The sequence below is a fragment of the Athene noctua genome, chromosome 1, assembly GCF_965140245.1.
Source record: "Athene noctua chromosome 1, bAthNoc1.hap1.1, whole genome shotgun sequence".
Taxonomy (NCBI): domain Eukaryota; kingdom Metazoa; phylum Chordata; class Aves; order Strigiformes; family Strigidae; genus Athene; species Athene noctua.
In genome coordinates, this window is record NC_134037.1 from 260,595,074 (window position 1) to 260,622,942 (window position 27,869).

Here is a 27,869-nt window from a genome sequence, read left to right on the forward strand (position 1 = left end):
ACCTTTGATCTTTGGAAATGCAGAGGCAGTGAAGGTAGCAGGGGTGTAATTATGCAACACCGAATAACCCCAGGACAATGAAGTTAAAATTCCAGCTCTCACAGAAAAGTTCCTGCTCTGTGTAACATCTACAGTGGTCAGGGCCTCCCTATCTCAGGGGAAAGGATTAACCTCCAGTATATTCAATAAACTCAGAGAAAAACTCTTTTTTTCCACCATGTTGACACAACATCCATCTTTCTTTTGACAAGTATTATATTTTGATGTGTGTGGAAGCAAATGTCTATATATCCCAGGTTTGATAAGCAGAGTACCTTGCAAATATTCCTTGCAACAAGTTGTCATTACATCTTCCATAGGTCTATAATCATATCTGCTGTATCAGTCCTAAGCCTAGGTTTGGGGTGAAGGCAATATTCCTTTACCATGGTGGTGTTTCGAAAGTACCCTGTTTTTCTTCCTCTCTCCTCACTGAAGTCAACAGAAACAACGTTAAGACAAACCTTTGTTTTGAAAACCGCCTCTTACCATGGCAATGAACAGCTGGATGTTCTCCATGTGACCTAAAGAGGTGTTCGGTGGAACAAGGCTAGTCTTTGTAACTTACACTGTTTCCAGCTTCCTAACCCTCCATCTCTTTCCTGTAGGTTCACAACAGAAACCTGCTGTCCCTCGACTTTGATCGTGTGACGAGGACAGAGAAAATCTATGATGACCACCGCAAGTTCACGCTCCGCATCCTCTACGACCAGGCAGGGAGGCCCAGTCTCTGGTCACCCAGCAGCAGACTGAACGGGGTCAATGTCACCTATTCCCCAGGAGGACACATTGCAGGGATTCAGAGGGGCACAATGTCGGAAAGGATGGAGTATGATCAGTCTGGCAGAATTACATCCAGGATCTTTGCTGATGGCAAGTCATGGAGCTACACTTACTTGGAGAAGGTAAGAATCCTCTTGTTGCTCAGAGATGGTGCATTGGGGGCAAATGGCCTTTACTCCTTTGACTTCAGTAGAGCTGCACTCCTCCGCATCAGTTGATTTATGTTCCTTATGGTTCATTACTCCTATTCTGCCTACACTAAGGTGCACATAGTAATTTTGATGCCAGACCACCAAAGAGCAGTCAACAAAAGCATAAGAAGTTTCTTCCCAGTCACACTGAGGGCATGTCTTAATGTTATGAAGCTTTGACATTTGATGTTTTTAAGCACAACACTCCTTTGCTGAGCTAACTGCAATATAAAATATCTTCAATCAGTGGAGTGAACAGTAGGAATTCCCAGTAGGATTTTCCATGTGAAAACAACCCATACAGTCTGACATCCTGCCTTCTTCAAGTGGTCCATTCCTGCTTCATGGAAAATCCACGTAATTAAAATTTTGAGGCTTGAATCCAGCCAGACTGTTGTAGCACACTTTGCAGTGTTTTCTGTAGTCTGCACTCCATAGATTGACAAGGGACTTAAATTCTTCTGGATATCACCGTTCATCATTACACTATCCAGTGTCCTATAGAACCATATGCTGCGTACCTGGGGCTGGAATTTTTTATTCCTGAGTTTTGTATAGAGCCTATCCCTACAACAGGTTAAGGAAACTACAATAACATGCCTTTTAAAAAGCAAAAAGTATGACTTGCTCCTTGTATTATACAATATGTGTGGATTGTTTGTTACATGCAAAAAAATATTGCAGAACAAGTAAGCACGCGGGCAGAAGCTTGCAGTAAGAGAGTAATAGAAGATACAGAGACACAATTAATTAATTGGGCATTGGACAGTGTCAGGGGATACTTTTTCAAGCATGGTTTAAGTAGCTCTATCAATTTTATTTATTTAGTCTGTAAAAGCTGTTGGCACGGGGAATTTGAGTAAAGAGAGCTAGCTATAAGGTATTGATTCAAACAACTGAGCATTCTAAACTTAGACCTTCCTCACTGCATTAACTGCTTCTTCCTCTGACCCAGTCCTACTTGGGGATACTCGATGTGCCGTGCAGCTGCATACCTCTCACCATTTAATCCTATGGGTGGAGAGGTTTATCTCACTTGCCCTGCTCTTTGGATTGGAGAATCTTGCAGGTTTTGTGAGAGTTGAGTGTAATTTTGCCTGAAAACCAGGACTATAATTTCTATTTTTCTCCTTCCCATCCAGTCCATGGTGCTGCTCCTTCACAGCCAAAGACAGTACATCTTTGAGTTTGATAAGAACGACCGGTTGTCGTCGGTGACCATGCCCAACGTTGCCCGTCAGACTTTAGAGACCATTCGTTCCATTGGTTACTACAGAAACATCTACCGGCCACCAGAAGGCAATGCCTCAGTAATTCAGGATTTCACAGAGGATGAGCAGCTCCTCAACACTTTGTACCTGGGCACAGGGAGACGTGTCATCTACAAGTATGGAAAGCTGTCCAAGTTAGCTGAGATGCTCTACGACACCACAAAGATCAGTTTCACTTATGACGAAACTGCTGGCATGCTGAAGACCATAAACTTGCAGAATGAAGGGTTCACGTGCACCATCAGATACAGACAGATAGGACCCCTCATTGATCGCCAGATTTTCCGCTTCACTGAAGAAGGCATGGTGAATGCACGCTTTGACTATAATTATGACAACAGCTTTCGGGTGACTAGCATGCAAGCAGTCATCAACGAGACACCTTTACCCATTGATCTCTACAGGTACGATGATGTGTCAGGCAAAACTGAGCAATTTGGTAAATTTGGAGTCATTTACTACGATATCAACCAGATTATCACCACTGCTGTCATGACTCACACTAAACATTTTGATGCCTATGGCAGGATGAAGGAGGTCCAGTATGAGATATTCCGCTCTCTCATGTACTGGATGACTGTGCAGTACGACAACATGGGGAGAGTAGTTAAGAAAGAGCTGAAGGTTGGCCCTTATGCAAACACAACTAGGTACTCATACGAATATGATGCTGACGGCCAGTTGCAGACAGTGTCTATCAATGACAAACCCCTCTGGCGTTACAGCTATGACCTAAATGGGAACCTCCATTTGCTGAGTCCGGGGAATAGTGCCCGCCTTACACCGCTCAGATACGACCTCAGGGATAGGATTACTAGGCTGGGGGATGTGCAGTACAAAATGGATGAAGATGGCTTCCTGAAGCAAAGGGGCAATGATATTTTTGAGTACAATTCAGCTGGCCTGCTCATCAAAGCTTACAATAAAGCTAGTGGGTGGAGCGTGAAATACCGCTATGATGGCCTAGGAAGGAGAGTCTCTAGCAAAACCAGCCATGGCCATCACTTGCAGTTCTTCTACGCAGACCTGACCAACCCAACCAAGGTCACCCATTTATACAACCACTCGAGCTCCGAGATCACCTCCCTCTACTATGACCTCCAAGGCCACCTCTTTGCAATGGAGCTCAGCAGCGGTGATGAATTCTACATAGCCTGCGATAACATTGGCACTCCTTTGGCTGTCTTCAGTGGGACTGGCTTAATGATTAAGCAGATACTGTACACAGCATACGGGGAGATCTATATGGACACCAATCCCAACTTCCAGATCATCATTGGCTACCATGGAGGACTGTATGACCCCCTCACAAAGCTTATCCATATGGGACGGAGAGACTATGATGTGCTAGCGGGTCGGTGGACGAGTCCAGACCATGATATGTGGAAGCACCTGAGTAGCAATAACATAATGCCTTTCAACCTGTATATGTTCAAAAACAATAATCCCATTAGCAACTCTCAGGATATCAAATGTTACATGACAGGTAAGACATTTAAATTAATTAACAGATTCACAAGCTTGCCATCAGTGAATAGGTTTCCTCTCTCTCGGTATCCTGGTCACCATGAGGTTTTCCAGGGTTTAATATAATGGCCACAACCTTTTCTTTGCCAATTGACCCCTCTGTCCAGGGCATGTTTAATTCATTAGCATAGTTGGAGATTGTAATTCCCAAACATGTTTCCTTTTCTCTGCCTTGGTGTTTGTTCTCTTTATTTTATTTCGTTTGTCATTCCCGCAGATATCCCAAATATAGCTACCAATTAACGTCCTGATAACCTTTCTCTTCATAGAGGGGCAGCTGTTTACCCAGTTTTGCCTAGAGATTTATTTGCAACTCAACAAATGGCATGCAGATTTGTTTTAGCAGAATAGCAACAGCAACTTAAACCTTTTATTACAGTCAGCCATTTCAGAGCACAGGCCAAAGCCCAACTAGAACTTAATCTGGCTACTGCCATAAAAGACAATAAAAAATGTTTCTATAAATACATTAGCAACAAAAAGAGGGCTAAGGAGAATCTCTATCCTTTCTTGGATTCAGGGGGAAACATAGTGACAAGGGATGAGGAAAAGGCTGAGGTAATTTATGCTTTCTTTGCCTTGGTCTTTAAAAGTAAGACCAGTTCTTCTCTGGGTACCCAGCCCCCTGAGCTGGAAGACAGTGACAGGGAGTGGAATGAAGCCCCCATAATCCAAGGGGAAATGGTTCGTGACCTGCTACAGCACTTAGACACACACAAGCCTATGGGGCCAGAGGGGATCCACCCAAGGATATTGAGGGAGCTGGCAGAAGTGCTCACCAAGCCACTCTCAACCATTTATCAGCAGCTAACCAGGGAGGTCCCAGTTGACTGCAGATTAGCAAATGTGACACCCATCTACAAGAAGGTCTGGAAGAAGGATGTGGGGAACTACAGGCCTGTCAGTCTGACCTCGATGCCAGGGGAGGTTATGGAGCAGATCATCTCGAGTGCCATCACACAGCACATACAGGACAACCAGGTGATCAGGCCCAGTCATCACGGGCTTATGAAAGGAGGGTCCTGCTTGACAAACCTGATCTCCTTCTATGACAAGGTGACCCATTTAGTGGATGAGGGCAAGGCTGTAGATGTTGTCTACCTAGACATTAGTAAAGTCTTTACACCATTTCCCACAGCATTCTCCTGCAGAAACCGGCAGCTCACAGCTTGGATGGGTGTACTCTTTCGCTGAGTTAAAAACTGGCTGGATGGCCAGGCCCAAAGAGTTGTGGTAAATGGAGTTAAATCCGGCTAGTGGCCGGTCACACAATGATGTTCCCCAGAGCTCAATATTGGGGCCAGTTCTGTTCAATATCTTCATCAATGATCTGGGCAAGGGGACTGAGTGCTCCTCAGTAAGTTTGCTGACGACACCACGTGAGGTGGGAGTGTTGATCTCCTTGAGGGTAGAAAGGCTCTACAGAGGGATCTGGACAGGCTGGATCAATGAGCTGAGACAAATTATATGAGGTTCAACAAGTCTCAGTGCCAGGTCCTGCACTTGGGTCATAACAACCGCATCCATGCTACAGGCTTGGGGAGAAGCAACTGGAAAGCTGCCTGATGGAAAAGGACCTGGGGGTGTTGGTCAGCAGCCACCTGAATATGAGCCAGCAGTGTGCCCAGATGGCCAAGAAGGCCAATGGCATCCTGGCTTGTGTCAGCACTGGCGTGGCCAGCAGGGACAGAGAAGGGATCTGACCCCTGTACTCGGCACTGGTGAGGCCGCCCCTCGATTCCTGGGTTCAGTTTTGGGCCCCTCACTACAAAAAGGCCATTGAAGTGCTGGAGTGTGTCCAAAGAAAGGCAACAAGGCTGGTGAAAGGTCTGGAGCTCAAATCTTACGAGAAGTGAAACTGAGATTGTTTAGCCTGGAGAAAAGGAGACTGAGAGTAGACCTTATCACTCTCTACAGCTACCTGAAAGGAGGTTGGAGTGAGGTGGAGGTTGGTCTCTTCTCCCAAGTAGCAAGTGATAGGACAAGAGGAAATGGTCTCAAGTTGTGCCAGGGGAGGTGTAGATTGGATATCAGGAAAAATTCCTTCCCCAAAAGAGTGTTCAAGCACTGGACCAGGCTGCCCAGAGAAGGGGGTGGGTCACCATCCCTGGAGGTATTTAAAAGATGTGTAGATGTGGTGCTTAGGGCCATGGGTTAGTGGTGGATGTGGCAGTGTTAGGTTAAAGGTTGGGCTTGATGATCTTAAAAGTCTCTTCCCACCTGAATGATTCTATGATTCTACATTAACCATGTAGTTATGTAGTTAAAAGTTAATCTGCCCCACAGAATTAACAATTTCTACTAAGAGTCAATAAAAGCAGGTGCATTATACTTAAAGGCCAGATTTTAGGACATACCTACCCCACGGCTTGACATAACCTCCGAACTACTTCCCCCAGACTTTGTAAAATGGCAGTAACATGAGCCCTATGTATATTTTTTTTATACAGAAAATCATTCTGCAGGTTAAATGTCCTTCCTGTGTTCATACTTTATTCAACACATGTAGTAATGTTCAAGAGGACTGTTTCGGTAGGACTCTTTTCTATATATGTCCCATTGGAAAACCAGGTGACACAATCAGAAATCTCCTTCTTAAGGAGATATAATTAATTTTTAAATGTTCCTGCTGCGTCTATCACAAGTTTCCCATATGAGCAATATTTGGGATGAGATTGGTTTAATAGCAAAAAACTGTTACAAAATAAAAATCCTGGGTTGTTCTATTCCACTTGTTTTTCTAACCATTAGGATTCATGCTTTCTGGTTCTTCTGCAATAATCATAAGTATTAGATTGGGGTTTTTTTAATGAAAAGCTGTTTTCTCCAGAGCTGAGAAGATGATGCCATGAGAGAAGTAAAATATGCCAGAAGATGCAGACTAAGATCCTGTGTGTTGGCCTCTCTCTGATAATTAAGGCTGGCAGGGAATACTTTGAGATAACTTTTCCCATCAGAAAATGCTCGTTTGTCAAAACTGAATTTGTTTATGGGAGAGGGTAGAGCTTGAGAGATTTCTCGGCAGAAATGTTGTAAACAGCTCTCAAAATTGTTGAAATGACAAATTCAAAACTAGCCTAAAATGAAAAATTCCTTTTTGGTTTTCAGCCTTTTCAAGTTAAGTGTAAACTAATGATTGAAAACAGGAAAAGAAAAATTAAGAAGTAAAAACCAGAATGGAAGATCTTGATTTGAAATTGTTGTCTTGTACTGCTCTGGTTTTTGAACAGTTGCTTTGTGACTTATTAACAGATTTTTATTTTCCTGCTCAGGTTAAGACAGGACAAAATTTCCAGTCCTATCTTGGAACAGGCAAACCAGTTTCCCCCCCCCCAGCTCTGACGATAACATCAAGATGTCCAAATCTGATACTTTAATGTTTTATATGCATCAAATAACTTTTTCCACTGTCTTAAAACTTCTATTTTTAGTCCTTCAAGAAGGACCAAATACATTTTTTAAGTTTCTCCCCTCCCAGTGCATGGAAGAAACAGGTCATGTAATGGGATGAGTGCTGTGATGCAAGGCTGCCGCTCTGGCATTTCTGTCTGCTGAAGCTTTCAGACATATCATGGACAGGTCCCATGATGAGTGTGTCCTTGTCATCACAAACAAATCTGCCCAGATTTGGGCACAGGGAACCACTTTCTGTCCCTTCATCCCCACCCTGGGACCACCTGTCCTGAGGGGAGCTCAGGCCACAGGCAAAAAACACACGCTTTGGCTTCCAACGATGAGGTTTCAGAGCTCGTGGGTGCAAATTGGAGGCATGTGGAGGGGAGAGCAGGAGAAACAGGTATTTACGTTTTGAGAGGCCCATTGTTAAACATGAATATTTTAGAGATTGTACACTTCATGGCACAGTGCTTTGCTGCCAGCTTCAGCAATCCTGATGGATTGAACTGACATTTCCATTACATGTGTCTGCATTAAGCACTCTTTTTCTTTGCCCTCAAATGAATTTACTGTGAAATGTGTTGGCAGGGTTACTGTAGCTGAAAAAAACTCTGTGATGTGAAATGTACTTTTCTGTCAAAAAAGTTGTCACTGCCGCTTGGCAAATTAATATTTTCCCCTCTGTTTTCTCAGCTCCACACCTTCCTCCTATGTTTTTTGGGTGTTTTTTGTTTTCTTTTTTTTTTTTTTTTTTGTTCTGGGTATTCCAACACCTCTTCCCAAAAAGAACAAACTCCTGTTTGCAAATGTTTTGAAAGTCAGTTTTCTGAGAAGTAGCAAAAAAAGCCTGTCTTGAATCTTTCCAGACATGTTACATATTTTTCTGCTGTTCAGCATCCCTGCTCTGTATCCTTTTCAACATTTGTGAAGTGCTGGAAAATGGTTCCTGCACCGATGCCGACCTTCACTGTTTTACTTTGTTCTCTTGACCACCTGGCCCACAATATGTACATCAAAGGTCTTCATTTCACATGAGAAGGATTTGGAAGCAGGCTGGCTTAGCGCTAAGCAAAAAAAAATAATCAAATGAGCCTTTTAATTTCTCTCCCTCCCTTCAATCTCTCTGTTTCAAAGACACTCCAAAAACAATCTGTACATTGAGTGAACAGAAGTGTTTTTATTACAGAAATCCTCCCCCTTCCACATGGATTGTCGAAAGGGCTTTTTGGACATCTGCCCAATCTCAACATTTTGGCCTGTAAGAAAACAAGCAACAGATAGTGTGTTTGTTTGGCTCCTGGTTCTCCAGTCATCTGGAAGTGCCTTATTTGCCGCTTGCATCCATAATTTCTCTTCCGACCAGCTCTTCAAAACACTCATTTAGGCTCATGGGGAATAGAGAAAAAATATTCAAAGATGCATATTTGATTATTTAAATTGATCCCTTTTTCAGATTGTTTCAACAACGTTTATTGAGTTTAGCAAAATGAAAATCAAGCCCCTTACACATCCAGCTTGGAAGCAGAGCAATCACCAACACAATCCCAGTCATATCCAAAACACTTAAGACCTCTGGGAGCTGATATTAGTTAAACTTTACCTTCATACCTTTCTTTTTCTTGTAATTGCTATTTGCGTGCCAAATGCACACCATATTGCTCGGGGACTGTAGCAGGTGTGTCCTTCTCTAGAGTTCAGTAAACGCAAACAAGGTGAGATCATCAAATGCTCTGAAGTTAAGGGGGGAAGCGATGCTGATCCCAAGCAGATCTAGGAGTTAGACGGCCTCATCATTATTTCCTCCAGCAGATTTAACATTCAGCTGCTATTCCTAATAGCTGTGCAATCAAAAATCAGGGAAGACTTTGGAGTCTGTACTGTCAAGTGAATACATGAATGATGTTTGGACTAGATGACCTTTAAAGGTCCCTTCCAACCCAAACCATTCTATGATTCTATGATGTCCCAAATGCCTGGGTTTTCCATCATGTCCACTTTACTGCCGGTGGTCCTCCTTTTGCATAGGACAATGGTTTATCATTTGTAGCCAGCAGTTTTCTCATGATTCGTGGACTTCTAAGAGGTTTGTGAAAAGTACCCAGGCAGCGTTGTCTTGTATCTGTATGTTTATTTTCACTATAATGTGCCTTGCAGGTAGTGTGGAGGCTGATTCTAAAGGTCACTATAAAAGATGACATGTGACTTTACACTGGTTTAATATTCAAACTACACCTTCTTATGAAAAATGCCCAGAAACTTGGGACTGAGGTCGAAATGCCATGGAAAAAGCCAAAGATATGTCTAGAGCCTCTTCCATGAGCACCTGCTAAATGACCATGCTGTTCATCCTGGGATGTCCTGGTATTCTGGCTCACATCACTCTAAATTTAGTCTTCAGCCTCCAGGCCCTTTGAGAATCCTCAGAAAGAGAAGTATTGTGGCTGAGATGTTCAGAGCTGACTGTAGGACTGGACAACCCTTCTGATCCAGCCGGAGCAGCTCAGCCTCCATTAGTGTATTGTTGCTCCTGTGCTTCTCCTGCATATCTTAAGGCAGTGCTTGGTTCCTGCTGATGAAGGGCAGGCATGGAGTTGGCTTTGATTTGGACCATTTGGTCATTGCCAACACTTTTGTTTCAGAGCTGGGAAAGTGCAGAATTGGGCTGTGGTTAGAGGTGCAAAGCCCAGCTGTGGCACATGGTTGTTTCAAAGACCATCAAGATTTGTGCTTTTCACATAAAATAAATGTATCATTTTGGCCAGACTGCTGCAGTGCCAGGCACCACAGAGTCCTCCTGTGTGCCTTCTCCTGCGAAATCCTGCTTGAGAGATCAGATAATCTGATTTACGATTCTCTTCCCTTCCAGATGTCAACAGTTGGCTTCTCACCTTCGGGTTCCAGCTACACAACGTCATCCCCGGCTACCCCAAGCCAGACATGGATGCAATGGAGCCGTCCTATGAGCTAATCCACACACAGATGAAAACCCAAGAATGGGACAATAGCAAGGTGATCCATGCAACTCCATACTGTATCTCACACCCTTATCAGCAAGCTATCCAGTTTATTAAAAAAAACCTCTGTCAGCATGTTCTCCCAGATGCTAGTGGGGGAGTGAGGGCAAGTCAGTCCCCATTACAGTAATGAAATCTGACTGAATAATCACATCTTAAGTTCCTTACTGCCACGGTGCTCTTTCCTGGGATATTTTCTGGTGGTGGCTCAATGAAATGGTGTGTTACTGTTTCTTTCTCCCACAAGATGCCACGTTATCCCCTATTGCAGGCTAAGTTCAAGGTCTTTGCATCAAGGATTCTTGGAAGTGAAAAAAAGCAAATCTTGATACAGAACCAGTTTCTACAGAGTTTTTTCTAGAAAGTTATCCAGTCTAGTTTAAAAAGTCTTAAACAAGTCCCAATACTTCCCTAGGAAACTGTTCTGCATTGCAGTGGGTCTCATGAGAAAGAAGTTTTAGACGATAGTTAACTTTTGTTCTACCTGACTGGGTTTAATCCCAAGTCACTGTGTCCTTTTAAATACAGGCCTGCATCACAAGCCATTTTGGTAGATGCTGGCACAAAATTCAATGATGAAATTGGCAAGAAAAAAGCTTTTACAGCCCAATCATTTCCCCCTCTCATCCTGTGGGGAATTTTTCAGCTGAAAGATGGAGGCAGCACTGTTAAAGGTTAGCACACTAGGTCAGGATCCGAGAGCCCTGGGTTACTCCCAGCCCTACTGCTTCTTGGTTGTATGACCTTGGAAAAGTCATTTACCTCTCAGGATACTCTTTCATCTCCTAGCCTGATTTTATTCTGGGGTTGCTTTCATCTGTTTAGTCTGAATCCTCTTTATTCTGAATTCCTGCTTGCTGTTGCTGCGTAGTCAAACATCGCAAGAGCAGCGAGGCACCAATGTGCTTGGGGAGATTAGGATATGCTCTTAACATTTCTGCTAATAAAATGATAACAGGAGGAAGTGGAATTGATTCCAGCTGCCCTCCTAGCCTCTTTATCTATGAGTTCACTGAAATCTCACTGTCCTGCAGCAGATTCTTGAGGTCCTGTACACATATTAACCCAGGAGGTAAAATACAGTGTCACATTTCCCGAACCACAAAAGGTATCGCTCAGAAGTATGAACAAGATACTGTGCATTAATAAAAGAGTCATGTGTCAGCCCATCCTTGCTACTCAGCTTCGTAGCTATGGCGAAGACAAGCTAAAATGTACCAACTTCAACTTCAATAAGAGATTTATATTAAGATGTATCACTTTATAATAGAGGGGGACCAAAAGAACTATGCTTTTCGCTACCATGGCTGAGTTGATGCTTGAAAACCATTATGCCACAGTAACTCGGTTGTGTTTTGGAGCTCAGAGACTCCTTTTTTTGTTTCTCACTTCTTGGATTAAACACTAAAATGCTAATAGAGATGATTTCTGTAATGAGAAATAGCCCCAGGATTTTTCCTCCTCTCTGATGTGACACAGTCTCCCCAGGCAAAGCTGTACAGCAGAAGGCAAAGAGGGAAGGCTTATTCAGAGACTGCACAAAAGATTGTCTCTGAAGTGTTATGTGCAGTAGATAACTCTCATAGAACTGCAGTAGAAAGTATTATTATTGGTGGTATTATTATTATATCATTATTTTATCATTAGTTCATTATTATTATTATTATTATTATTATTATTATACTTATTGAATAGCCAACTAACTTGAGTGACAGCTTGAGATGAAGACTGACATTTGCTCATACAGGCCTCTGAGCTGGAAATAAAACCAAGGAGCGCTCCCTTCCATCCACCCATTTTAGATGAATGTGCCTGAATGAGCAATAAGAATAAAAGAAAATCTCCATGTCCTCTTCAGGTTTTTAAAGCAAGAAGCTGCCGTGAGGACTGTGCAGGGACCTGCTTGGTAAAAGAGGGCTTTATGCAGCCATCGTGCTTCCAGATGAGTCACTTTACACTCAAGTGTTGAAAGTGGAATTTAACCACTGCAGGCTGTTTCATATTCTTCCCCTGTGTTATGACAGCAACAAAACATGAGCATTTTTATTTTAGTCTACAGTTGCAGGATCATGCTGTGATAGCGAGTGGCTCTCAAATGCTACAGAGCAGGATTCCCTTCTTTTTTGTCACACCCAGCATATTGTAGGCATATATTTTCATAAAATAGATTCATTCACATATGATACCTGAACACATGATCTGTTTTCTCCTAAACCTATCCCATGCATCCAACACTGTAGTTCTGTTTACTCCCAACCCTCCCATCCACACATACACGCTCCCAGAAAGAACCCAGCCCTCCTTCCTCCTTTTTGTCTCTGTATTTATTGATGAAGCATGTGGAAGAAAGTATAAACTTTTGAAAATTTCACCTAGCAAATGACAAAATTGAACAAAGTTAAATGGAACCAAGGAAATATTTTCAAATAATAAGACTGATCGAACTGTGAAATGCTCTCCCAGAGCATGTGGAGTAAGCTCCAGGACTTTTGTTATTTAAAAGTAGCCTGGACGATGCACTGGGTGATGCCCATCCTGTTTGCAGTCCAGGGACATTCCCTGAGTGATGTACCACGGGTGTCTCATCTCCCTGTCTCCCGATCCCTGGTTTCTCTGGGTCACGTACCTCCTTGTGAGAGACCAAAGTAATTTTGAGGTAGTCCACTGGCTTTGATGATCAAAGCTGTTGCCCAGCAGATTGAGTCAGTTCTTTTATAAGAGAAGAATGAATAACAGGAACACAAGAGCAAAGCAACTAACTCCACATAAATGCTTGCTTCGTGCCTCTTTGGAGTGCATAACCGGAGGGCCCTAGCATCTCCTTCCAAAACATTGTTGGTACTTGCCTTACAGGGCTGGAAGATGGGAGAGATAACTCTGACGTTGAGCATCCACCAGCTCAGAAACAGCCAGCATGTCATAAACCTCGCACTAACCCCCTGCAGCTCTGGAGTGACATTTAAAAACCAATACTCCATTGTGCAGCACTTTCCCCCCCCCCGCCTCCTCCCTGCAACCATGAGGCTGTCACTAAATTGTTTGTTGAACAAGTTCAGTGTTATTGGCCACCAGGGTACTCTGGGTGACCTCTGGCATATTGTGGAGCTGCTGCACCTGAATCCAATTTCTTTTTTTTCTTTTCTTTTTTTTTTTTTTTTTTCTTTTCCCTTTTGTCTTGTTGAACTGTCAGGTAATTGCTGGAGCCAGAACAACTCTATTTACAGGGAGGGGTGTTTGGGAGTCGGCGCTTATATTGTTAACTACATCATATTACTAACTACCCTTCTCTCCAACCCATGAGCACTGTGCCTCCAGGAAAGGTCCTGTTTTCTGCAGTGCCCATTACAGGCTATGTTGGGGGAGCAACTTTTGGCATCCCTTATGAAGCAGCATTTTGGAGGCAAGGGCTGCTGTGGGATGCTCAGCCAGAGAGTGAGCTGTAGGGCTGTGCTTTCTGGCACAGCTTCTCCCAAGGACAATCTGTTTGAGGGACTGGCTCTGCCAGTGTTCATCATTCAGGGAGGGCATCCTCACATGACAGGCGCTTTGTCCTGGGCTTGGGCCATCATGCTCTCTGCACGTCTGTCCATCAGCCCTTAGTTATGTTTCGCAAAAGTAGTGGCCGGTTTTCACTGGATCTGATGTGGGGAAAGGAGTTGGGGGCTCAAAGTTATTAATCTCTTGAAGCTTTATGAAAATAGATGAGCAAGAGAAGGAGGAAAATCCTCTTATTTCCCCACAGATGGAAATCTGCTTGATGAGCTCAACTTTGTTATCCCTCTGCAGCTGTGTACACTGGCAGGGTGGAGAGGAGACCTGTCCTCTAAGCCCAAGAGTTAGCGCTTGTGTTTCACTCGAGTATTGCTAACCAATCGCCATCTATAGCACTGGGCTTGCTGGCCAATTGCTCACCTCTGTTGTCCCACGTGCATTTGGGGTTGGCAGGCTGCTAAGCAGACACATTGCCTCTCAGCCAAGCAGCGTGCAGTGCGGCCATGCTGATGGGTAGGTGCCCAGCAGGCTGTTGTGGTTGATGGGCTCCTCCATCAGCTGGGAGTGGTGGGGGGACACCCAAATGGAGACTTGTCTTCAGGTGATGGCCAGGTGAAATGAAGGGAAGGGGCTGATTTCTGAAGCATGGTTTTGTTAACAGAGAGCTAGGGGGTAAATTTAAAGGAGTTAATGATGAAGAATATTTCAGAGAAGTCCTAACTTCCAAGCCTTTTAGAAGAGTGACTTTCTGCGTTGTAAGCCATATGGTGGTAAGAGAAACACCTATCTGTGTATAATGGCACAAGGATATAGAGAAACTTGGAAACATGTTCACATATTTCACATCTTGGATCCTTGATGGGAAATTAAAGCTTTCAGTCTCACACTGGAAGGCGGTATTTAAAAACAACAGATGATAGTATCTGGCTATGATATTTCAAATCCTCAAGAGGTGCTGGCAAAATGCAAGAGGCTATTCAGAGATCTCTGTAATGTGCTGTTCTCTTGAGCTCTGTGCAGCAACGAACAAATGATGAAGGTCGTTCTTTTCTCTCCAATGGGTTGTTACTAGATAAAGTGAAATGTCACCTAAGGACATCTGATTAAAAAAGACTGCGAGCAAAAACAAACCCAGCATATTTGTCACTCACATCTAGCAACAAATATTGAAATAAAAGAACTATGAATTCCCTTCTTTATTCCATGAAACTGGTTTTATAGGTACTTTGGTTTACAGTTGCTAAAAGCAGCAGCGTTTTTTAGAGGATACCACATGCCACTGCAGCCTTGGATGGAAATTTTCTGTTTCTCGTCCTTGCCAGTTCATTAAAATGAGTTCTAAGATGAAACAGAAATGGTAATTTCAAAGTCAGGGATACACTGCCTCTTTGAACTACATATAATCTGTTTGCCTCCACCTCCTTTATATTCACAGCACAGCATACAAGCTAGTTGTACTCTGGTTTGCATGAATTTGTTGGGTATTTTTTTTCTGTTGGATGTGTTTGCTTTTCCTTTAAAAAAAGTGCTGTTCCCAAATACACTCTTCTCTCAAAGAAATGCACTCAGAAAGTCATTTCAAAGTCATCCTGAGCTCATTCTCAAAATAACAAAGATGTGTTTAGTTATTGTAATAGCTAAGTGATGGTGATGTTCATCATTACAGCTTTTCACGTGTCTGATCTCATACTTCGCTACGTGACAAAAGATGGGGAGAACCCAGGAGGCCTGTAACTAGTTCCCAGTGGAAAATCCTTTGGATGTGATTTTGTTCTTAATTAAGACACAGAAATTTAGGTCTCTGCCTGTGAACTTGGTATCTAGGCTTTCACTGTAGGCAGTAGATGTCTACAACTAACTCAGCTGCTGGTGCCGTTTGAGATACCCTAGAGTCTTATGGACTTCCCCATGTCTACAGCATGGTTTACCTGCACCCTTCTAGAGCAACAACTGGGGGCCCATCAGGGGTCCCCACAGCATCAAAACTGATGTTCAACACCACCCATGTGGGTGACCTGTCAGTGGGGCCCAAAGGACAGTTCACATGATCAGGTGCTAGGAGCTAGGGTTGAATTCAAGACTAAGACATGCAGATGTAGGTGTCTCCATGGGTGCACACACTGTAGTCTGTCATCACCTACCTCATACAGGCAGTGGAGCTCACTTAAAGGGCTGTCCACCTGCTAGGCATTAAGTTTAGACCAAGCTGAACGCACTGTAGGCTCCATTGACTGTGCTAAGTGGGAGTTTGATTCAGTTGCCCATACAGGGACCAGGTAAGCAAAGTGGCCTCCAGGTGCTACTCTAGAAGGGCAGGTTATCTCTGAGAGCTGCTTCTGTTTCTTACTGCCCTGTGCAGATGCTGAGGGCATTCTGGGGCATCTCAAATCACACTAGACATCCCTGTATGGGCAGTCCTGCAGTCAACAGTGACCATGATGTGCATGAGAAACAGGTGCCTACAGGGCTGGGACAGCCACAGATTGACAGGAAACTGTTGAGTTTCTTTGCCAATGAAGGTGGTTCAAGCCCCCAGCTTCACAAACCTCCCACCCACAGTCTCTAAGTGGGCACATGATTGGAGATTAAGAGATTCCTAATTCTGTGGCTTTGGTCAGACATTTTATCTGTTTTAGACACCAGGAACAGTCCCAGTGACGGTCCTACAACATGAGAAATGCTTTCACAGTAGAGAGGAGGAGATGTCCTGGATGGACACAAAAAGGACACCACAAGGCAGTTGGCCTGGTATCCTATGTGGGTCTCCTTAGGCGGGAAATGAGAGTGCCGCTGCTGTTAGATCATGTGTAATCCCTTAAACCCCCAAGTCCTGCCAGTAACAGGGTGGGTGCTGCTTATTTTCTTTCTAAATGGCATCTAAATGGGCAGTGGAGCTGTGGAAATTGTATGACTTCCTAGAATATCACAAAGGCAGTATGCAACAGGATTAGGGAAAGATCCAGTATCCTATTATTGGGTCATAAACTGTAAAAAAAAAACCAAACTCAATATGCCAAACTTTATAATGAAAATCTGAAAATCAAAGCTATGGAGAATTTGGCTGTAAAATGGAAAATTGAAAATTACCTCATGTCAGAAGGTCCCAGGTCATGGAGCTTGGGGAAGGTATATCATGGCACAGCTGTTGGCTGTGCCAACCAGGCTACCATCCATTCTGAATTAATGGCAATTCCAAGGACACCATCCACCCTTAAACTTTGCTGTACAACTGTTGACCTCACAAGACTCCCTCGTCTCATTTTACAGTATGTCTCTACAATCAAGTAAAAGATGTCTAAGACCAATCCCTGGCCCTGAGGCTAGAGAGAAGTGACCTAGAGAGTTAGGAAACATGTCCTGTAGAAAGCAGTTGGAGGGGTCCAAAACCAAACCAGGAGTTAAAATTATCCAGTGTCATACAGTGCAATGCAATGTCTCACTCTCTATAGTAGAATTTACATTTAAAATTTCATAAAATTGTATTATTTATAAAATATTTTATATTTAGCAGTATGAACGTATGGTGATGAACCATATGTCCCGCTTGTCCAAAGCACAGTAGATTGTCATATCAGTGTCTTATCTTGCAGTGTCAGCAGGTTTTCAGAGCTTGTTGCAAACTCACTTTTCACATTTTCATTCGAAGGAGTGGTGTCTAGACCCCCTGGATTTTTGGGGCAACCTAAGTTGAAGGCACTCTCAGGGGATCTATATGTAATAATTTGTTCAGAACTGAAAAGGCAGTAGAGTTCCTGCAGCTCCTCAAAAATAAGGTGATGAAGACAAAATAGGAGAATGGGGGAGATTTCTGACAGAAATATTTCTCCCATGCCCAGTGCTGTCAGACCTCCCAGAGCTCCCTTCTCCAAGGTGATAATCAGTAGATGATGCAATTAATTCCAGGGACTGCTGTTAAAATGGTCATGTATATAGAGATCATAGAATCACAGACTGGTTTGGGTTGGAAGGGACCTTAAAGCTCATCCAGTTCCACCCCCCTGCCATGGGCAGGGCCACCTTCCACTAGCCCAGGTTGCCCAAAGCCCCGTCCAACCTGGCCTTGAACCCTTCCAGGGAGGGGGCAGCCACAGCTTCTCTGGGCAGCCTGTGCCAGGGCCTCACCCCCCTCACAGGGAAGAATTTCTGCCTTAGATCTCATCTAAATCTCCCCTCTTTCAGTTCAAAGCCATTACCCCTTGTCCTATCACTACATTGTAAAAAGTCTCTCTCCAGCTTTCGTGTAGGCCCCCTTTAGGTGATATATAGATGATATAGATGGTGATATGTAATTGGCCACAGGACATAGCAATGTAACACAGACGACCTGATTTACATCCTTGAGTGAAGAAGCTCGGATCAAATGATGATTCAGCATGAGTAATGAGAGATGCCTTTTCCCGTCACTTGTGAAAGTTACTGAGGCGAGTTGGAAGAGCAATTTGGCAATTGGGTAGTGGGACCCCCTAGAGTCAATCTGTACAAGTCGCACCTGAGAAGGAGTCCTGCCCATTTAAACCTCTTCAGAGAGGAAATAGCTAACCAATGCTGTGCAGTATACACTTATTTAGAACCATCATTGTTTCATGGAGCCTAGAAACCTAATTGCTCCATGTCCATCATCGGTGACATCTACATTAATTACATCCATTTTTTGCATAATTAGAGCACTTGTGCAGTTGGCAGGGGAGCTAGACTGGGCTTCCTGGCAGTCTGTTAATTATATCGCTCTCGAGGCTGTGTGCGAGATCCCCCACAGGCAGTATGGGGAGAACCAGAACAAGCTCCTCTTTCATAGATTACTGGTCCCTGCTCCAACCATGCTGTTAATCAAAAAGGTAAAAGGAGGAGCTACACCAGCCTGCTTGGCACTTTGAATAAAAGTATTGGGTATTTTAATGTTTTACCACCCAAAACATGCTCTTGAACTTGCGTACCTCTTCCCTGACAGTTTTCTCCTTAACAGATCAAAACTACTCATAACCTCTGAGTAAGCTGCAATGCGAAATCCTTTATTTTATTTCTTCAATGCTTTGAGACCCTTCCCTGGAAATGGCCACCATGGAAATGAGAGTTTATTTCCCTTCCCTCACCATGTCACAAGCCTTGGTTGAGATGTCTACACCGAAATGCCTGCGTTGTCTGAATTGTCTTCTGGCACCCAGGGAAGGATGTGAGCCTTTAGCTTCTGGAGGGCTTAAGGCAATATCCTTCACGGATGTTAAATTTCCTCAGAATAATTGGAGTGCAGCAAACTTTTCTTTGTAGCCTATTTTTAATCCCGGATGTCATTACATTATTGAACTGAGCCATTGGCAGTGCCAGGAGAGTTTTGTCATAGCATCCTCTTGCTTTTGTGAAATTTGAGCAAATAATTGTTTGTGAACAGGAGTCTGTAAGAAGCCTGTGCTGCCATGAATTGATGAGAGCATTTCCAAAGACATTTTGTAGTAATGATGAGCTGCTGACTTTCTGTGTGCTTGTTCCATTATATGCTAACAGCAAAAGTGACTTTGTATTGTACCTGACTGCAAATGATCCAGGCTCTTGTCTCTCAGCAGTTTTGATTCAGTATAAGCCAAAACTTGAACATCAGGTGTGGCTGGCCTTAGCTCAGGGAGTCTGGCACATTGTAGAGTGTTTGCAGGAAATAGGAGTAAGATTTAGGGTTTTCCTTGAGTTTTGAACAACCTTCTTTGATCTTTTACAAATATTTCCATGCTTTTTTTCACAGATGATACAGAAGCATTTTATAAAGTATCATGGCCACAAGATGAATGACTTCTTATGTGTAGATGAACACTGAAACATGAAATAATTGTGTGTCCAAAGTAGATGCTCACACCACTGAGGCAAAAAATCCTTTTCCACCTCTGCATCCTTCAACCTGTGAAATTAAATACAGTTCAGTTTATTGTACCAATGAGCATTAGGGGTAATTAACCTGATAACTTGTCTCTTCCATTAAAAATTATTTAAAATCTGAAAAAAGGTGATAAAGGAAAAAGAAATTGAGCTCCTTGTTAGATGTTTCCAGGATGTTCTATTGGTCTCCAGCATGCTACTAATGCCTTTGGGTCATCAGGCTTCTTTCTAATATGTCTTTCTCTTCTTTCTCTCCCCGCTCAGTCCATTTTGGGGGTCCAGTGTGAAGTGCAGAAGCAACTGAAGGCTTTTGTCACTCTTGAACGCTTTGAACGGATCTACAGCTCCAGCATCGCTGGGTGCCGGCAGGTCAAGAAGAACAAGAACTTTGCCTCTGGAGGCTCCATCTTCGGCAAAGGCGTCAAGTTCGCCATGAAAGATGGGCGCGTGGCCACCGACATTATCAGCGTGGCCAACGAGGATGGGCGGAGGATCGCGGCCATCCTGAACAACGCCCATTACCTGGAGAACTTGCACTTCACCATCGACGGGGTGGACACGCACTATTTCATTAAGCAAGGGCCATCGGAGGGTGACCTGTCCATCCTGGGCCTCAGCGGTGGACGGAGGACCCTGGAGAACGGCGTCAACGTGACAGTGTCGCAGATCAACACAGTGCTAAGTGGAAGGACTAGACGTTACACAGACATCCAGCTCCAGTACGGTGCGCTGTGCCTAAACACGCGCTACGGGACCACCTTGGACGAGGAGAAGGCCCGTGTCCTGGAGCTGGCCCGACAGCGCGCTGTCGCTCAAGCTTGGTCCCGGGAACAGCAGAGACTGCGGGATGGGGAGGAGGGTATTCGCTCGTGGACAGAAGGGGAGAAGCAACAAGTGCTAAACACGGGCCGGGTACAGGGCTACGATGGCTATTTTGTGATCTCAGTGGAGCAGTACCCCGAACTCTCAGACAGCGCCAACAACATCCACTTCATGAGACAGAGCGAAATGGGCAGAAGGTGACAGAGAGGGTCGATGCGGTGACTTCTTGCCAAAGACAGCTACTCTTTTGTGGCCACTTACCTGACTGTGTTGTACTCAATCCTTTTTCTAAACTGAACAAGGCGGGGGGGGAGGAAAATAGAAAGAGAAGGAATAATACGGTTGCACTGTAACTCATGCAACATACTTTTTTTTTTTTCCTCTTTAATTTGGCCTTCACATGTTTTTTGCAATGAACAGAAGGTATATTTTGCCGTAGCGTGATCACAGTGAAATTTACTGTCTCTTGTCCTTTTATTTTTGGGTTTTTTCCCCCCCCTTTGTGAGGAATTTGAAGTGGGGAGTCGTCAACGTACGTCCTTAGGTGTGAAGTGCGAAATGGGTGTCTGTGCTAACTTGTGTCATCCTAACCCTTTCTGATTTGGGGCAGGGACAGATAGCCTTCCACCCGAAACACGGGAAGCCCGCGGCATGCTGGAGAGCTCTTCCCGGAAAGAAAGGAGATGGAAGACGACGCTGATTCCGATACTCTGAAAGTGACCGTCCGAATCATGTGCCTCAAAAGAGACCTTACAAGTAGTTTTCACGTTTCACTTGGGACATAAAGTGTTTTTTTGGGGGCTCCTGCTGAGCAGAAGTAGATTATAGAGGCAAAGGAGCTGATTATATTAACTTGCAAGATGATTCTCTTCCTTCCTGAACTGGAATAAAAAAAGAAAAAAAATCAGTCTTTTTTCATTATGAGAGTAGATACTTATTGGGTTTTTTTGTGTGTGCGCAAATCCTGGTTTTAGTTACAAAACCTAGCAAAAGCCAAGAAAGGAACTCCTGCTCTATTGAGAAAAGCTAAAATAAATCCTCTCTCTCATACGTAGAGCTGTTCTATAGGTGGATTTAATGCACCCATGTTGTACATTTGCTAATGGCATAACTTCATTAAATGTATAGTGTTTCAGTACACGAGGCTACGTGTTTAACAGTCCACTGTGCTGTATCTGATAAAACCAGTTAATTTTTAGGAAGCTGATTTAAATTTAAAAGTAGTTATAGTATCCCGGTGACATACCACTGAAAATTAGAGCAAGCCAAACCCTGCTTTTCCTGATTCTGGAGCTTGTATTTATTGGCTGGGAAATGCAGTTTTGAGTAGCATGCTGGCAAGTCGTTTATGACTATGGGAGATAAGTGTCTCCCGGGGACTTTGGCAGCGGGGATTTTAAAATGTTTAATAAGTAGCAACAGCTTGTGTGTTGTGGGACAAGGAGGAGAATATTGGAATCAACCCTCTCACTGTTTCTTACACGAGCTCGAATTAAACGGAGAGCCCAGTTGACTGTTAGCGGTGAAGAAGGGAGAGGTTGAATGGAAGTGCCCACTACAGAGGAGACCAAGTGCTTTAATAAGAAACTGCTGACACAGTTACTCGGCATGCTAATGTAATTTGTATTCACATAACCTCTGTGCTCTGGTATTTGCAAGAGTCCTTGAAATTCAAGGGAACAAGGAGATGAGCTTAGCCTCCTCTTCCCTGCCTGAAACAGTCCTGTGTTAGCAAGGGCCATTCCTGCGGGCAGAGGTGTTACCCCACCTCTCGCTGGAGCTCCGGCTGGAGATGGCCAACCCTGGTCCCAAATAGACGTCTCTAGCACACTGACACCTGCATGTATCCTGACTCCAAGAGCTCTCACCATGTCTCTCTGGGAACATCTCAGTCGTGATTTTTTTTGTTGTTGCTGTTTTGTTCCATCCACTTCATTTTTTGCTTCCTGGTTCTGCAGAGAGATAACGCGAGACGTGCAAATCCATGCCAAGGCTGTTGTTTCCTTACTCGGAGCCCTACAATGCACCCGTGTCCCCAGATCCAGCTCTTCTGCACTCGTGCCACCACCACTGACATCCTCCAACACAGCCTGATACTTCTCTGTAGGCTCCAGCCCCCAAGATAAAGCAGGGACGTGTGCTGGGCACGCACTCCTCGAGCAGCGAAACGTTGGCAGCCCCAGTGCTGTCGTAGTTTCCCTATAGATGCCGGCTGCCAGCTCTGTCTGCCTTGCCTGTCAGTTCCCGGGTGCTTGCCAGGAGGAAGGTGATGGGATGGAAATTCCCCCAACAGACTGTTTCCCCTCCCTAATACCTTGGGCTGCGTGGCCATACCCACCGGTACGGTCCTGATTTTTCTGGTGGTCCCTCCTGCTTGTAGCAACGCTGATGATGCTGGTACTGTGTCCCGGTGCTGTACTCTGAACCACCCTTTGCAGCACGCAACCTTTATTACTTTGGCAGGAGTGAATCGCAGGCAGCTGGTCTAGAAAGGGTATCCAGCTCCAGCAGAGCTGGCTGGGAGGAGATGCGCTGGCCAGGCCAGCTCTGGGCTTTGGCAAGGGTGCAGTTGCTTTGGGCAGCTGCCTGCCAGGGATGGTTAAAAGGCCGTGGCATTAGAGCCTGCCTTGCTGGCATCAAACTCTTGGCAAGCCTTGGTTGGCCCGAGGATGCACTGGTGGGGATTAGGGGCAGTGTTACCCAACCCAGCAGTTGCCACCTACTTGAAGGAGTCAGCGCCCTCTTCCCGGGGCTACCCAGCTCCCTGCTTTCCCTGCCCTGAGTCAAACCAGGGACAAATCCTTCCCAGAACCTCAACCTTGTGATGGCTTTGAGTGTTTCAAACAGCATGTGCGGAGCAAAAAAAGACCTGCAGGAAGCTGGGTCGAAAGGCATAACCCCCTGCTGAAGACCTGCAGTGCAGAGAGCTCGATGTGCATCCCATTTACACTACTCCCCTCCGAGCGGCTCCGGCTCCGAAGAGATGTGGTGCTTCTGTATCCATCCCCATCCATGTGTTAACAATGCTAAGAGGAGTAGCACAAGAGTGAATGGGCCACCTTCCCAGGCAGCCAAGGAGAGGGATTCAAGTGTGAAATATTCCTACTGGAACCCTGCCAGCCTGAGATGGCACCTCTACAGCCTTACACAGACTCTTCAGGTTATTACATGAGCTAATGACTTTGAGGAGCTCACCCATGTTTTCAAGAGTCTTACGGTCCCGCCGCACACATTCGGCATGCCTAGACCCGGGAGCCATCCCGCTCTGCGCCACGGCAAAGGCAGCTCGGGTTGTATTTTTCAGCATCCTCAAGCAGTGGTGGGATGCGACTGCACCCGTCTGCCTGCTGGGTCCATGAGGGTCTTCTCCTGGACCTGCACCCAGCGTGGAAACTATGGACATTATGTCAAAAAAGGGAAAAAAAAAAAATATATATATATATATATGTAAAAGTATATATATGTATGTGTTGCTCTTTATCAAAATCTTTAACCAAAAAAATTAAAAGGGATGGCTGTCTAGTGTTGGGGACACGTTCCTGAATCCTCAGCCTCCGTGAAAGCTTTCCACTTTATCTAGACGGTAAAACAGGAAACAAGCATTTTCAATCCCGAAGCCCTAAATTTCTCCCTTTGGTTAGTGAAAAATGCTTTTTCTACAGGATCTCAAGCGCATTCCCATGGAAGGTGCAGGAATAGGCAGCTCCTCGAGGGACTGCACTCCACTACCCACAAGCATTTCCACTCGACCGATGGCCCCAATCGCCCCTTCCTGGCCTCTGTGTTGCCCCATTTGCCCCCCCATGGGGCTGTGCCGTGGCTGCCCGACCCTTCTCGCTTTGTTTGTGGGCAGGGGCGTAGCAGATCCTTGCTCTGCAAGATTGGGAGGTCCTGGGTGCAAATCCCACAGCACTAACCCCCATATCCCATTGCTCCAGATGCTCTTTCAAAGGCCAGTGGCATGCCAGACCACCTCCAAGCGATAATGCCACTGTTTTCCTAACTCCCCAAAAGAGGACTTACTCCTCCACCAAAAGGAGTTTCCTTTCAAAAAGGAGTTTCCCTTCAAAGTGCAAAGGAGTAGCCTAAATTACTGTGAACTCCTGGGCTTGTCTCCAGTCTGAGGGGTGGTGGGAAGATCATGGCCAAGGCTCACAACCCAGAGGAGAAAGTCCAGCAGTCTGGAGCAGGGGCTGCAGCTCCCATGTGAGCGGTGGGTAAGGACCAACAGCTCAAGCCCTCAATAGCTGGTGCTGGTACCAAAACATTTGAAGGAACAACGGTGATGGGACCAACTTGCTGTGGCATCCAGACCCAAACCAGTGCCATAAGGGCTCTGCAGCTGAAAAACGTCCTGTGTGCTCAGCGCGAGGGGAGAGGAGCAACACTAGTTTGGCACCATGAGAAACAGCGCGGTGTTTGTTTCTTCTGAGTTCTTTATTTTATTTTCTTTTTTTTTTTCCCTTTCAACGGAAGATTGGAACTTGGAAAAATCATTTAGCAGCAGTGACCAGAGGGAATCATGCCGCTCATCATATCTTTGTCATCACAGCTGCTGATCAGAGCCACGATGAAAATGGACCAACTCTAAACAACACCAGGCAAGAGCCGATGAGACAAAGGTCATTAAGAGCCCCGATGCTTGATTCAGGTTTAAAAGACACAGACGATTGGGAGCGGTCCCTGAGACACCATTTGGCCGTAACTTAGAAACAGTGAGAGATTTCTGTAATGTATCTGTAGTTGCTTTATTGAGCGTAGGGATTGGCGTGAGATTCTGCTCAGTCTATTATACAGACAGCATCACCAGAATAAATCAAAACTGTTTAAAAAAAAAAAAAAATCTAATAAAGTACTTTTTCAGCTGTGACTTATAAGTGTCACCGTGATAGATGGCAGTACAATCCATTATGCAAAGACAAGGCTCTTAACATGAAATTTTAGAATTCAATTTTACAATTTACAGAGAGGGCCCCCGTCGTATTTACGGCACAGCAGTCTGTTTTGATTCAATCTCCATGTAATTGAAACCAGGGCCAGGGATCTCAGTTAGTCCTACGGCCGCTTTTTAAATGGGGAGTAGAAATAAGCACCTATCATGTTAATAATGGAGCTAAAAAGATGGCTTTGCTCGTTAAACCTTACTCACTTTATCTCCTCGCTCTGGTGACACTGCCAAAACTGGGAAATATGGGTGCTGTGCCTCCGTGCCGGGGTTTGCTGGGATAAAACCTGGCTCCCATTTGGCCAGCAGCATCCTCCATCCCATTTTTACTTCCATTTTTACTCCTGTTGTTACAGTCCTCCACAGGACAGCAAGTTTTTCAGCATCTTTTTTAATTATAATCACTTTTTTAATTACGATCACTAAATAGTTAGATATTTGAATCCCCCTCCATTATACTGAAGAATTTTCATGAGTTTTATTAAAAAAAAAAAAAAAAAAAACACACAAAAACCCCCCCCAAGCTTTATTGTGGCTTTTTTTTTCATCTCTAGGGTATATTTAAATAAAATTACTTGCGACTGTAGAACAAACTTTAAACAGACACCGCAGGGACATGCAGGGCCCGGATCTTGCTCCCAGATGAAGGGCCATTGCATGTCCCAGGGGCCATTTCCCACGGCGCTTTTCCGTCCTCTGCTACCCAAACCAAGAACAACCCGGCCCACCCGAGGGAAACCTTTTGTGTCTCTTGCCTGCTTTCCTTTAATTACCATAAAACTTCGTGTTCCTGACAAAGTATTACATGGCTCAACTGTTAACTCCCCTCCCAGAGGTCAATGTTTACTGGGCAGGGGAGCATAGAAAACCACAAGTGAAAATTAACTAAAAATATATATACATATATATATATATATATTTTTTTTTTTTTTTTCCTCAGAGCTGGAAACTGTTCAAGCAAACAATAGAACAATAGAACTTTCCAAAAAGAAAATTAAAACTTTTGGACAGTTTGTGGATGTTGTTCAAATAACTAATCAATGAATCACACTTTTCTATTTAAAAAAAAAAAAAAAAAATGTTTATTTTGTGTGAGGACTTCTAATGCAGCTCCAGTCGAGAGGAGGATTTGTATCAAAGCTGCATCTGTAAGCCCAGCACTGAGACTCTTGTCATTACCCTGTGTAATAATTTTCCTGAAGTCTGGAACTAATTTTTTGAGAAATTTTTTTTCTCGACACTTTGTGTTTCTAATACTGTATTCTTGACCATGTAAATACAATCAGGCTGTAAATAAGTGCAGATGTAGATACCTTCTAGAAAAAAAAAAAAAAAAAAAAAGCAAACAGACAGAAGTGACCGTGTGTAGCCTTCGGTGACAAATAAAAGAATATTTTGTGTTTAAATGGTGCTTTTTTTTTTTTTTTTTCTGTGAAAATTTGAATTACTTCATGTCATCTGCTTGGTTCTTACATGGGAGATGGATGTGGCTCAGGAGTTGACCAAAATATCCCTCCACTCCTCGAATTTGCATCTTCAGGAGCATTCCCCACCTGTACACGGGGTGCAGGATGGCCGGTCCCCCCAGGGCTTTGCTGATCTGGAAGTAAATGACAGGGATTTTGAACGTCCTTGAGGTACTGGGGAAGCCCCCATCCTAGCAGAAATGTAAGCAAACCAGGGAAACTACATTGTGCACAAGAAAAATCAAGTAATCACCCCCCAAAAAAGTTAAAAAAAAAAAATCAAGATAGCATTAGATTTTGTGACATGTCCACTGGAGATGTGCATCTGACCCTCGTTCATCCAGAGAGAGAAGAAAAGCCACTGCAGCACTTGCCACAGTGATCCAGGGAAACCCTTATGTGATCCTTGTTACTGCCTGGTCCAGCCCCACTGGTGGCTTGTTCTGATGTTTCAGGAAAAGACTGAGAATAACCAAAAAAACGTGGGCAGATGCGTATTGAGGAAAATATTCTTGCCTGGTCCTTGGAGACAACCTAATGGGAAGATGAAGAGTAGGACCGTGTGGCAGTTACTGGAGGAGGGGCGGGGAGCCCCTCTGCAGCCATCCAGATTTACTGCCTGGGCATGGTTCTGCTTTCCAAAACCAGGTGAAATTGCATCTTTTAGGACAAAAAGTAGAGTCAAGCATTGCTGGGTGCAATTGCCCTCTGCTGAGGGGCAAATAAATGACATCTCTCTTTCTCCTTTGGCACTAAACAGCACCAGAGGGACCGGTTGAGACTTCTCTGTACACATGTTTGACGTTAAGTGAGAAGAGTCCAACTGCTGGTGGACTTTAGTATGTACGAAGCTTTGACCCATTTTTGGCAATTCTCTTCACCAGCCATATGCGTTTCGTTTCAGGGCCAAGTTTCTCAACTTCAGCTTCCAGCCACCAGACCTGGTGCAACTTCTCCAGCCATCCCACAAAGCATATGTCCCCCCTACCACCAGCCAAGTCCCCCGTCTTTGCTGTTCTTTCATTTCCCCAAGCAGGATAAACTCCTTCAGCCTCATGGCA

At 44.4% G+C, this 27,869-nt stretch overlaps 1 protein-coding gene across 4 annotated transcripts in view; it reads left to right on the forward strand.

The window, feature by feature from the left end:
• TENM4 (teneurin transmembrane protein 4) overlaps nt 1–23,764 on the forward strand; it is a 601,586-nt gene extending 577,822 nt beyond the window's left edge. For all 4 annotated transcript variants that reach the window (XM_074918363.1, XM_074918372.1, XM_074918381.1 and 1 more), the window contains 4 exons: nt 648–944; nt 2,156–3,770; nt 10,074–10,216; nt 19,840–23,764. In XM_074918363.1, coding sequence (XP_074774464.1) covers nt 648–944; nt 2,156–3,770; nt 10,074–10,216; nt 19,840–20,598 — 2,814 coding nt within the window. In that variant the 3' untranslated portion in view covers nt 20,599–23,764. The remainder of the gene's footprint in view (nt 1–647; nt 945–2,155; nt 3,771–10,073; nt 10,217–19,839) is intronic.
• The last annotated feature ends 4,105 nt before the right edge of the window (nt 23,765–27,869 follow it).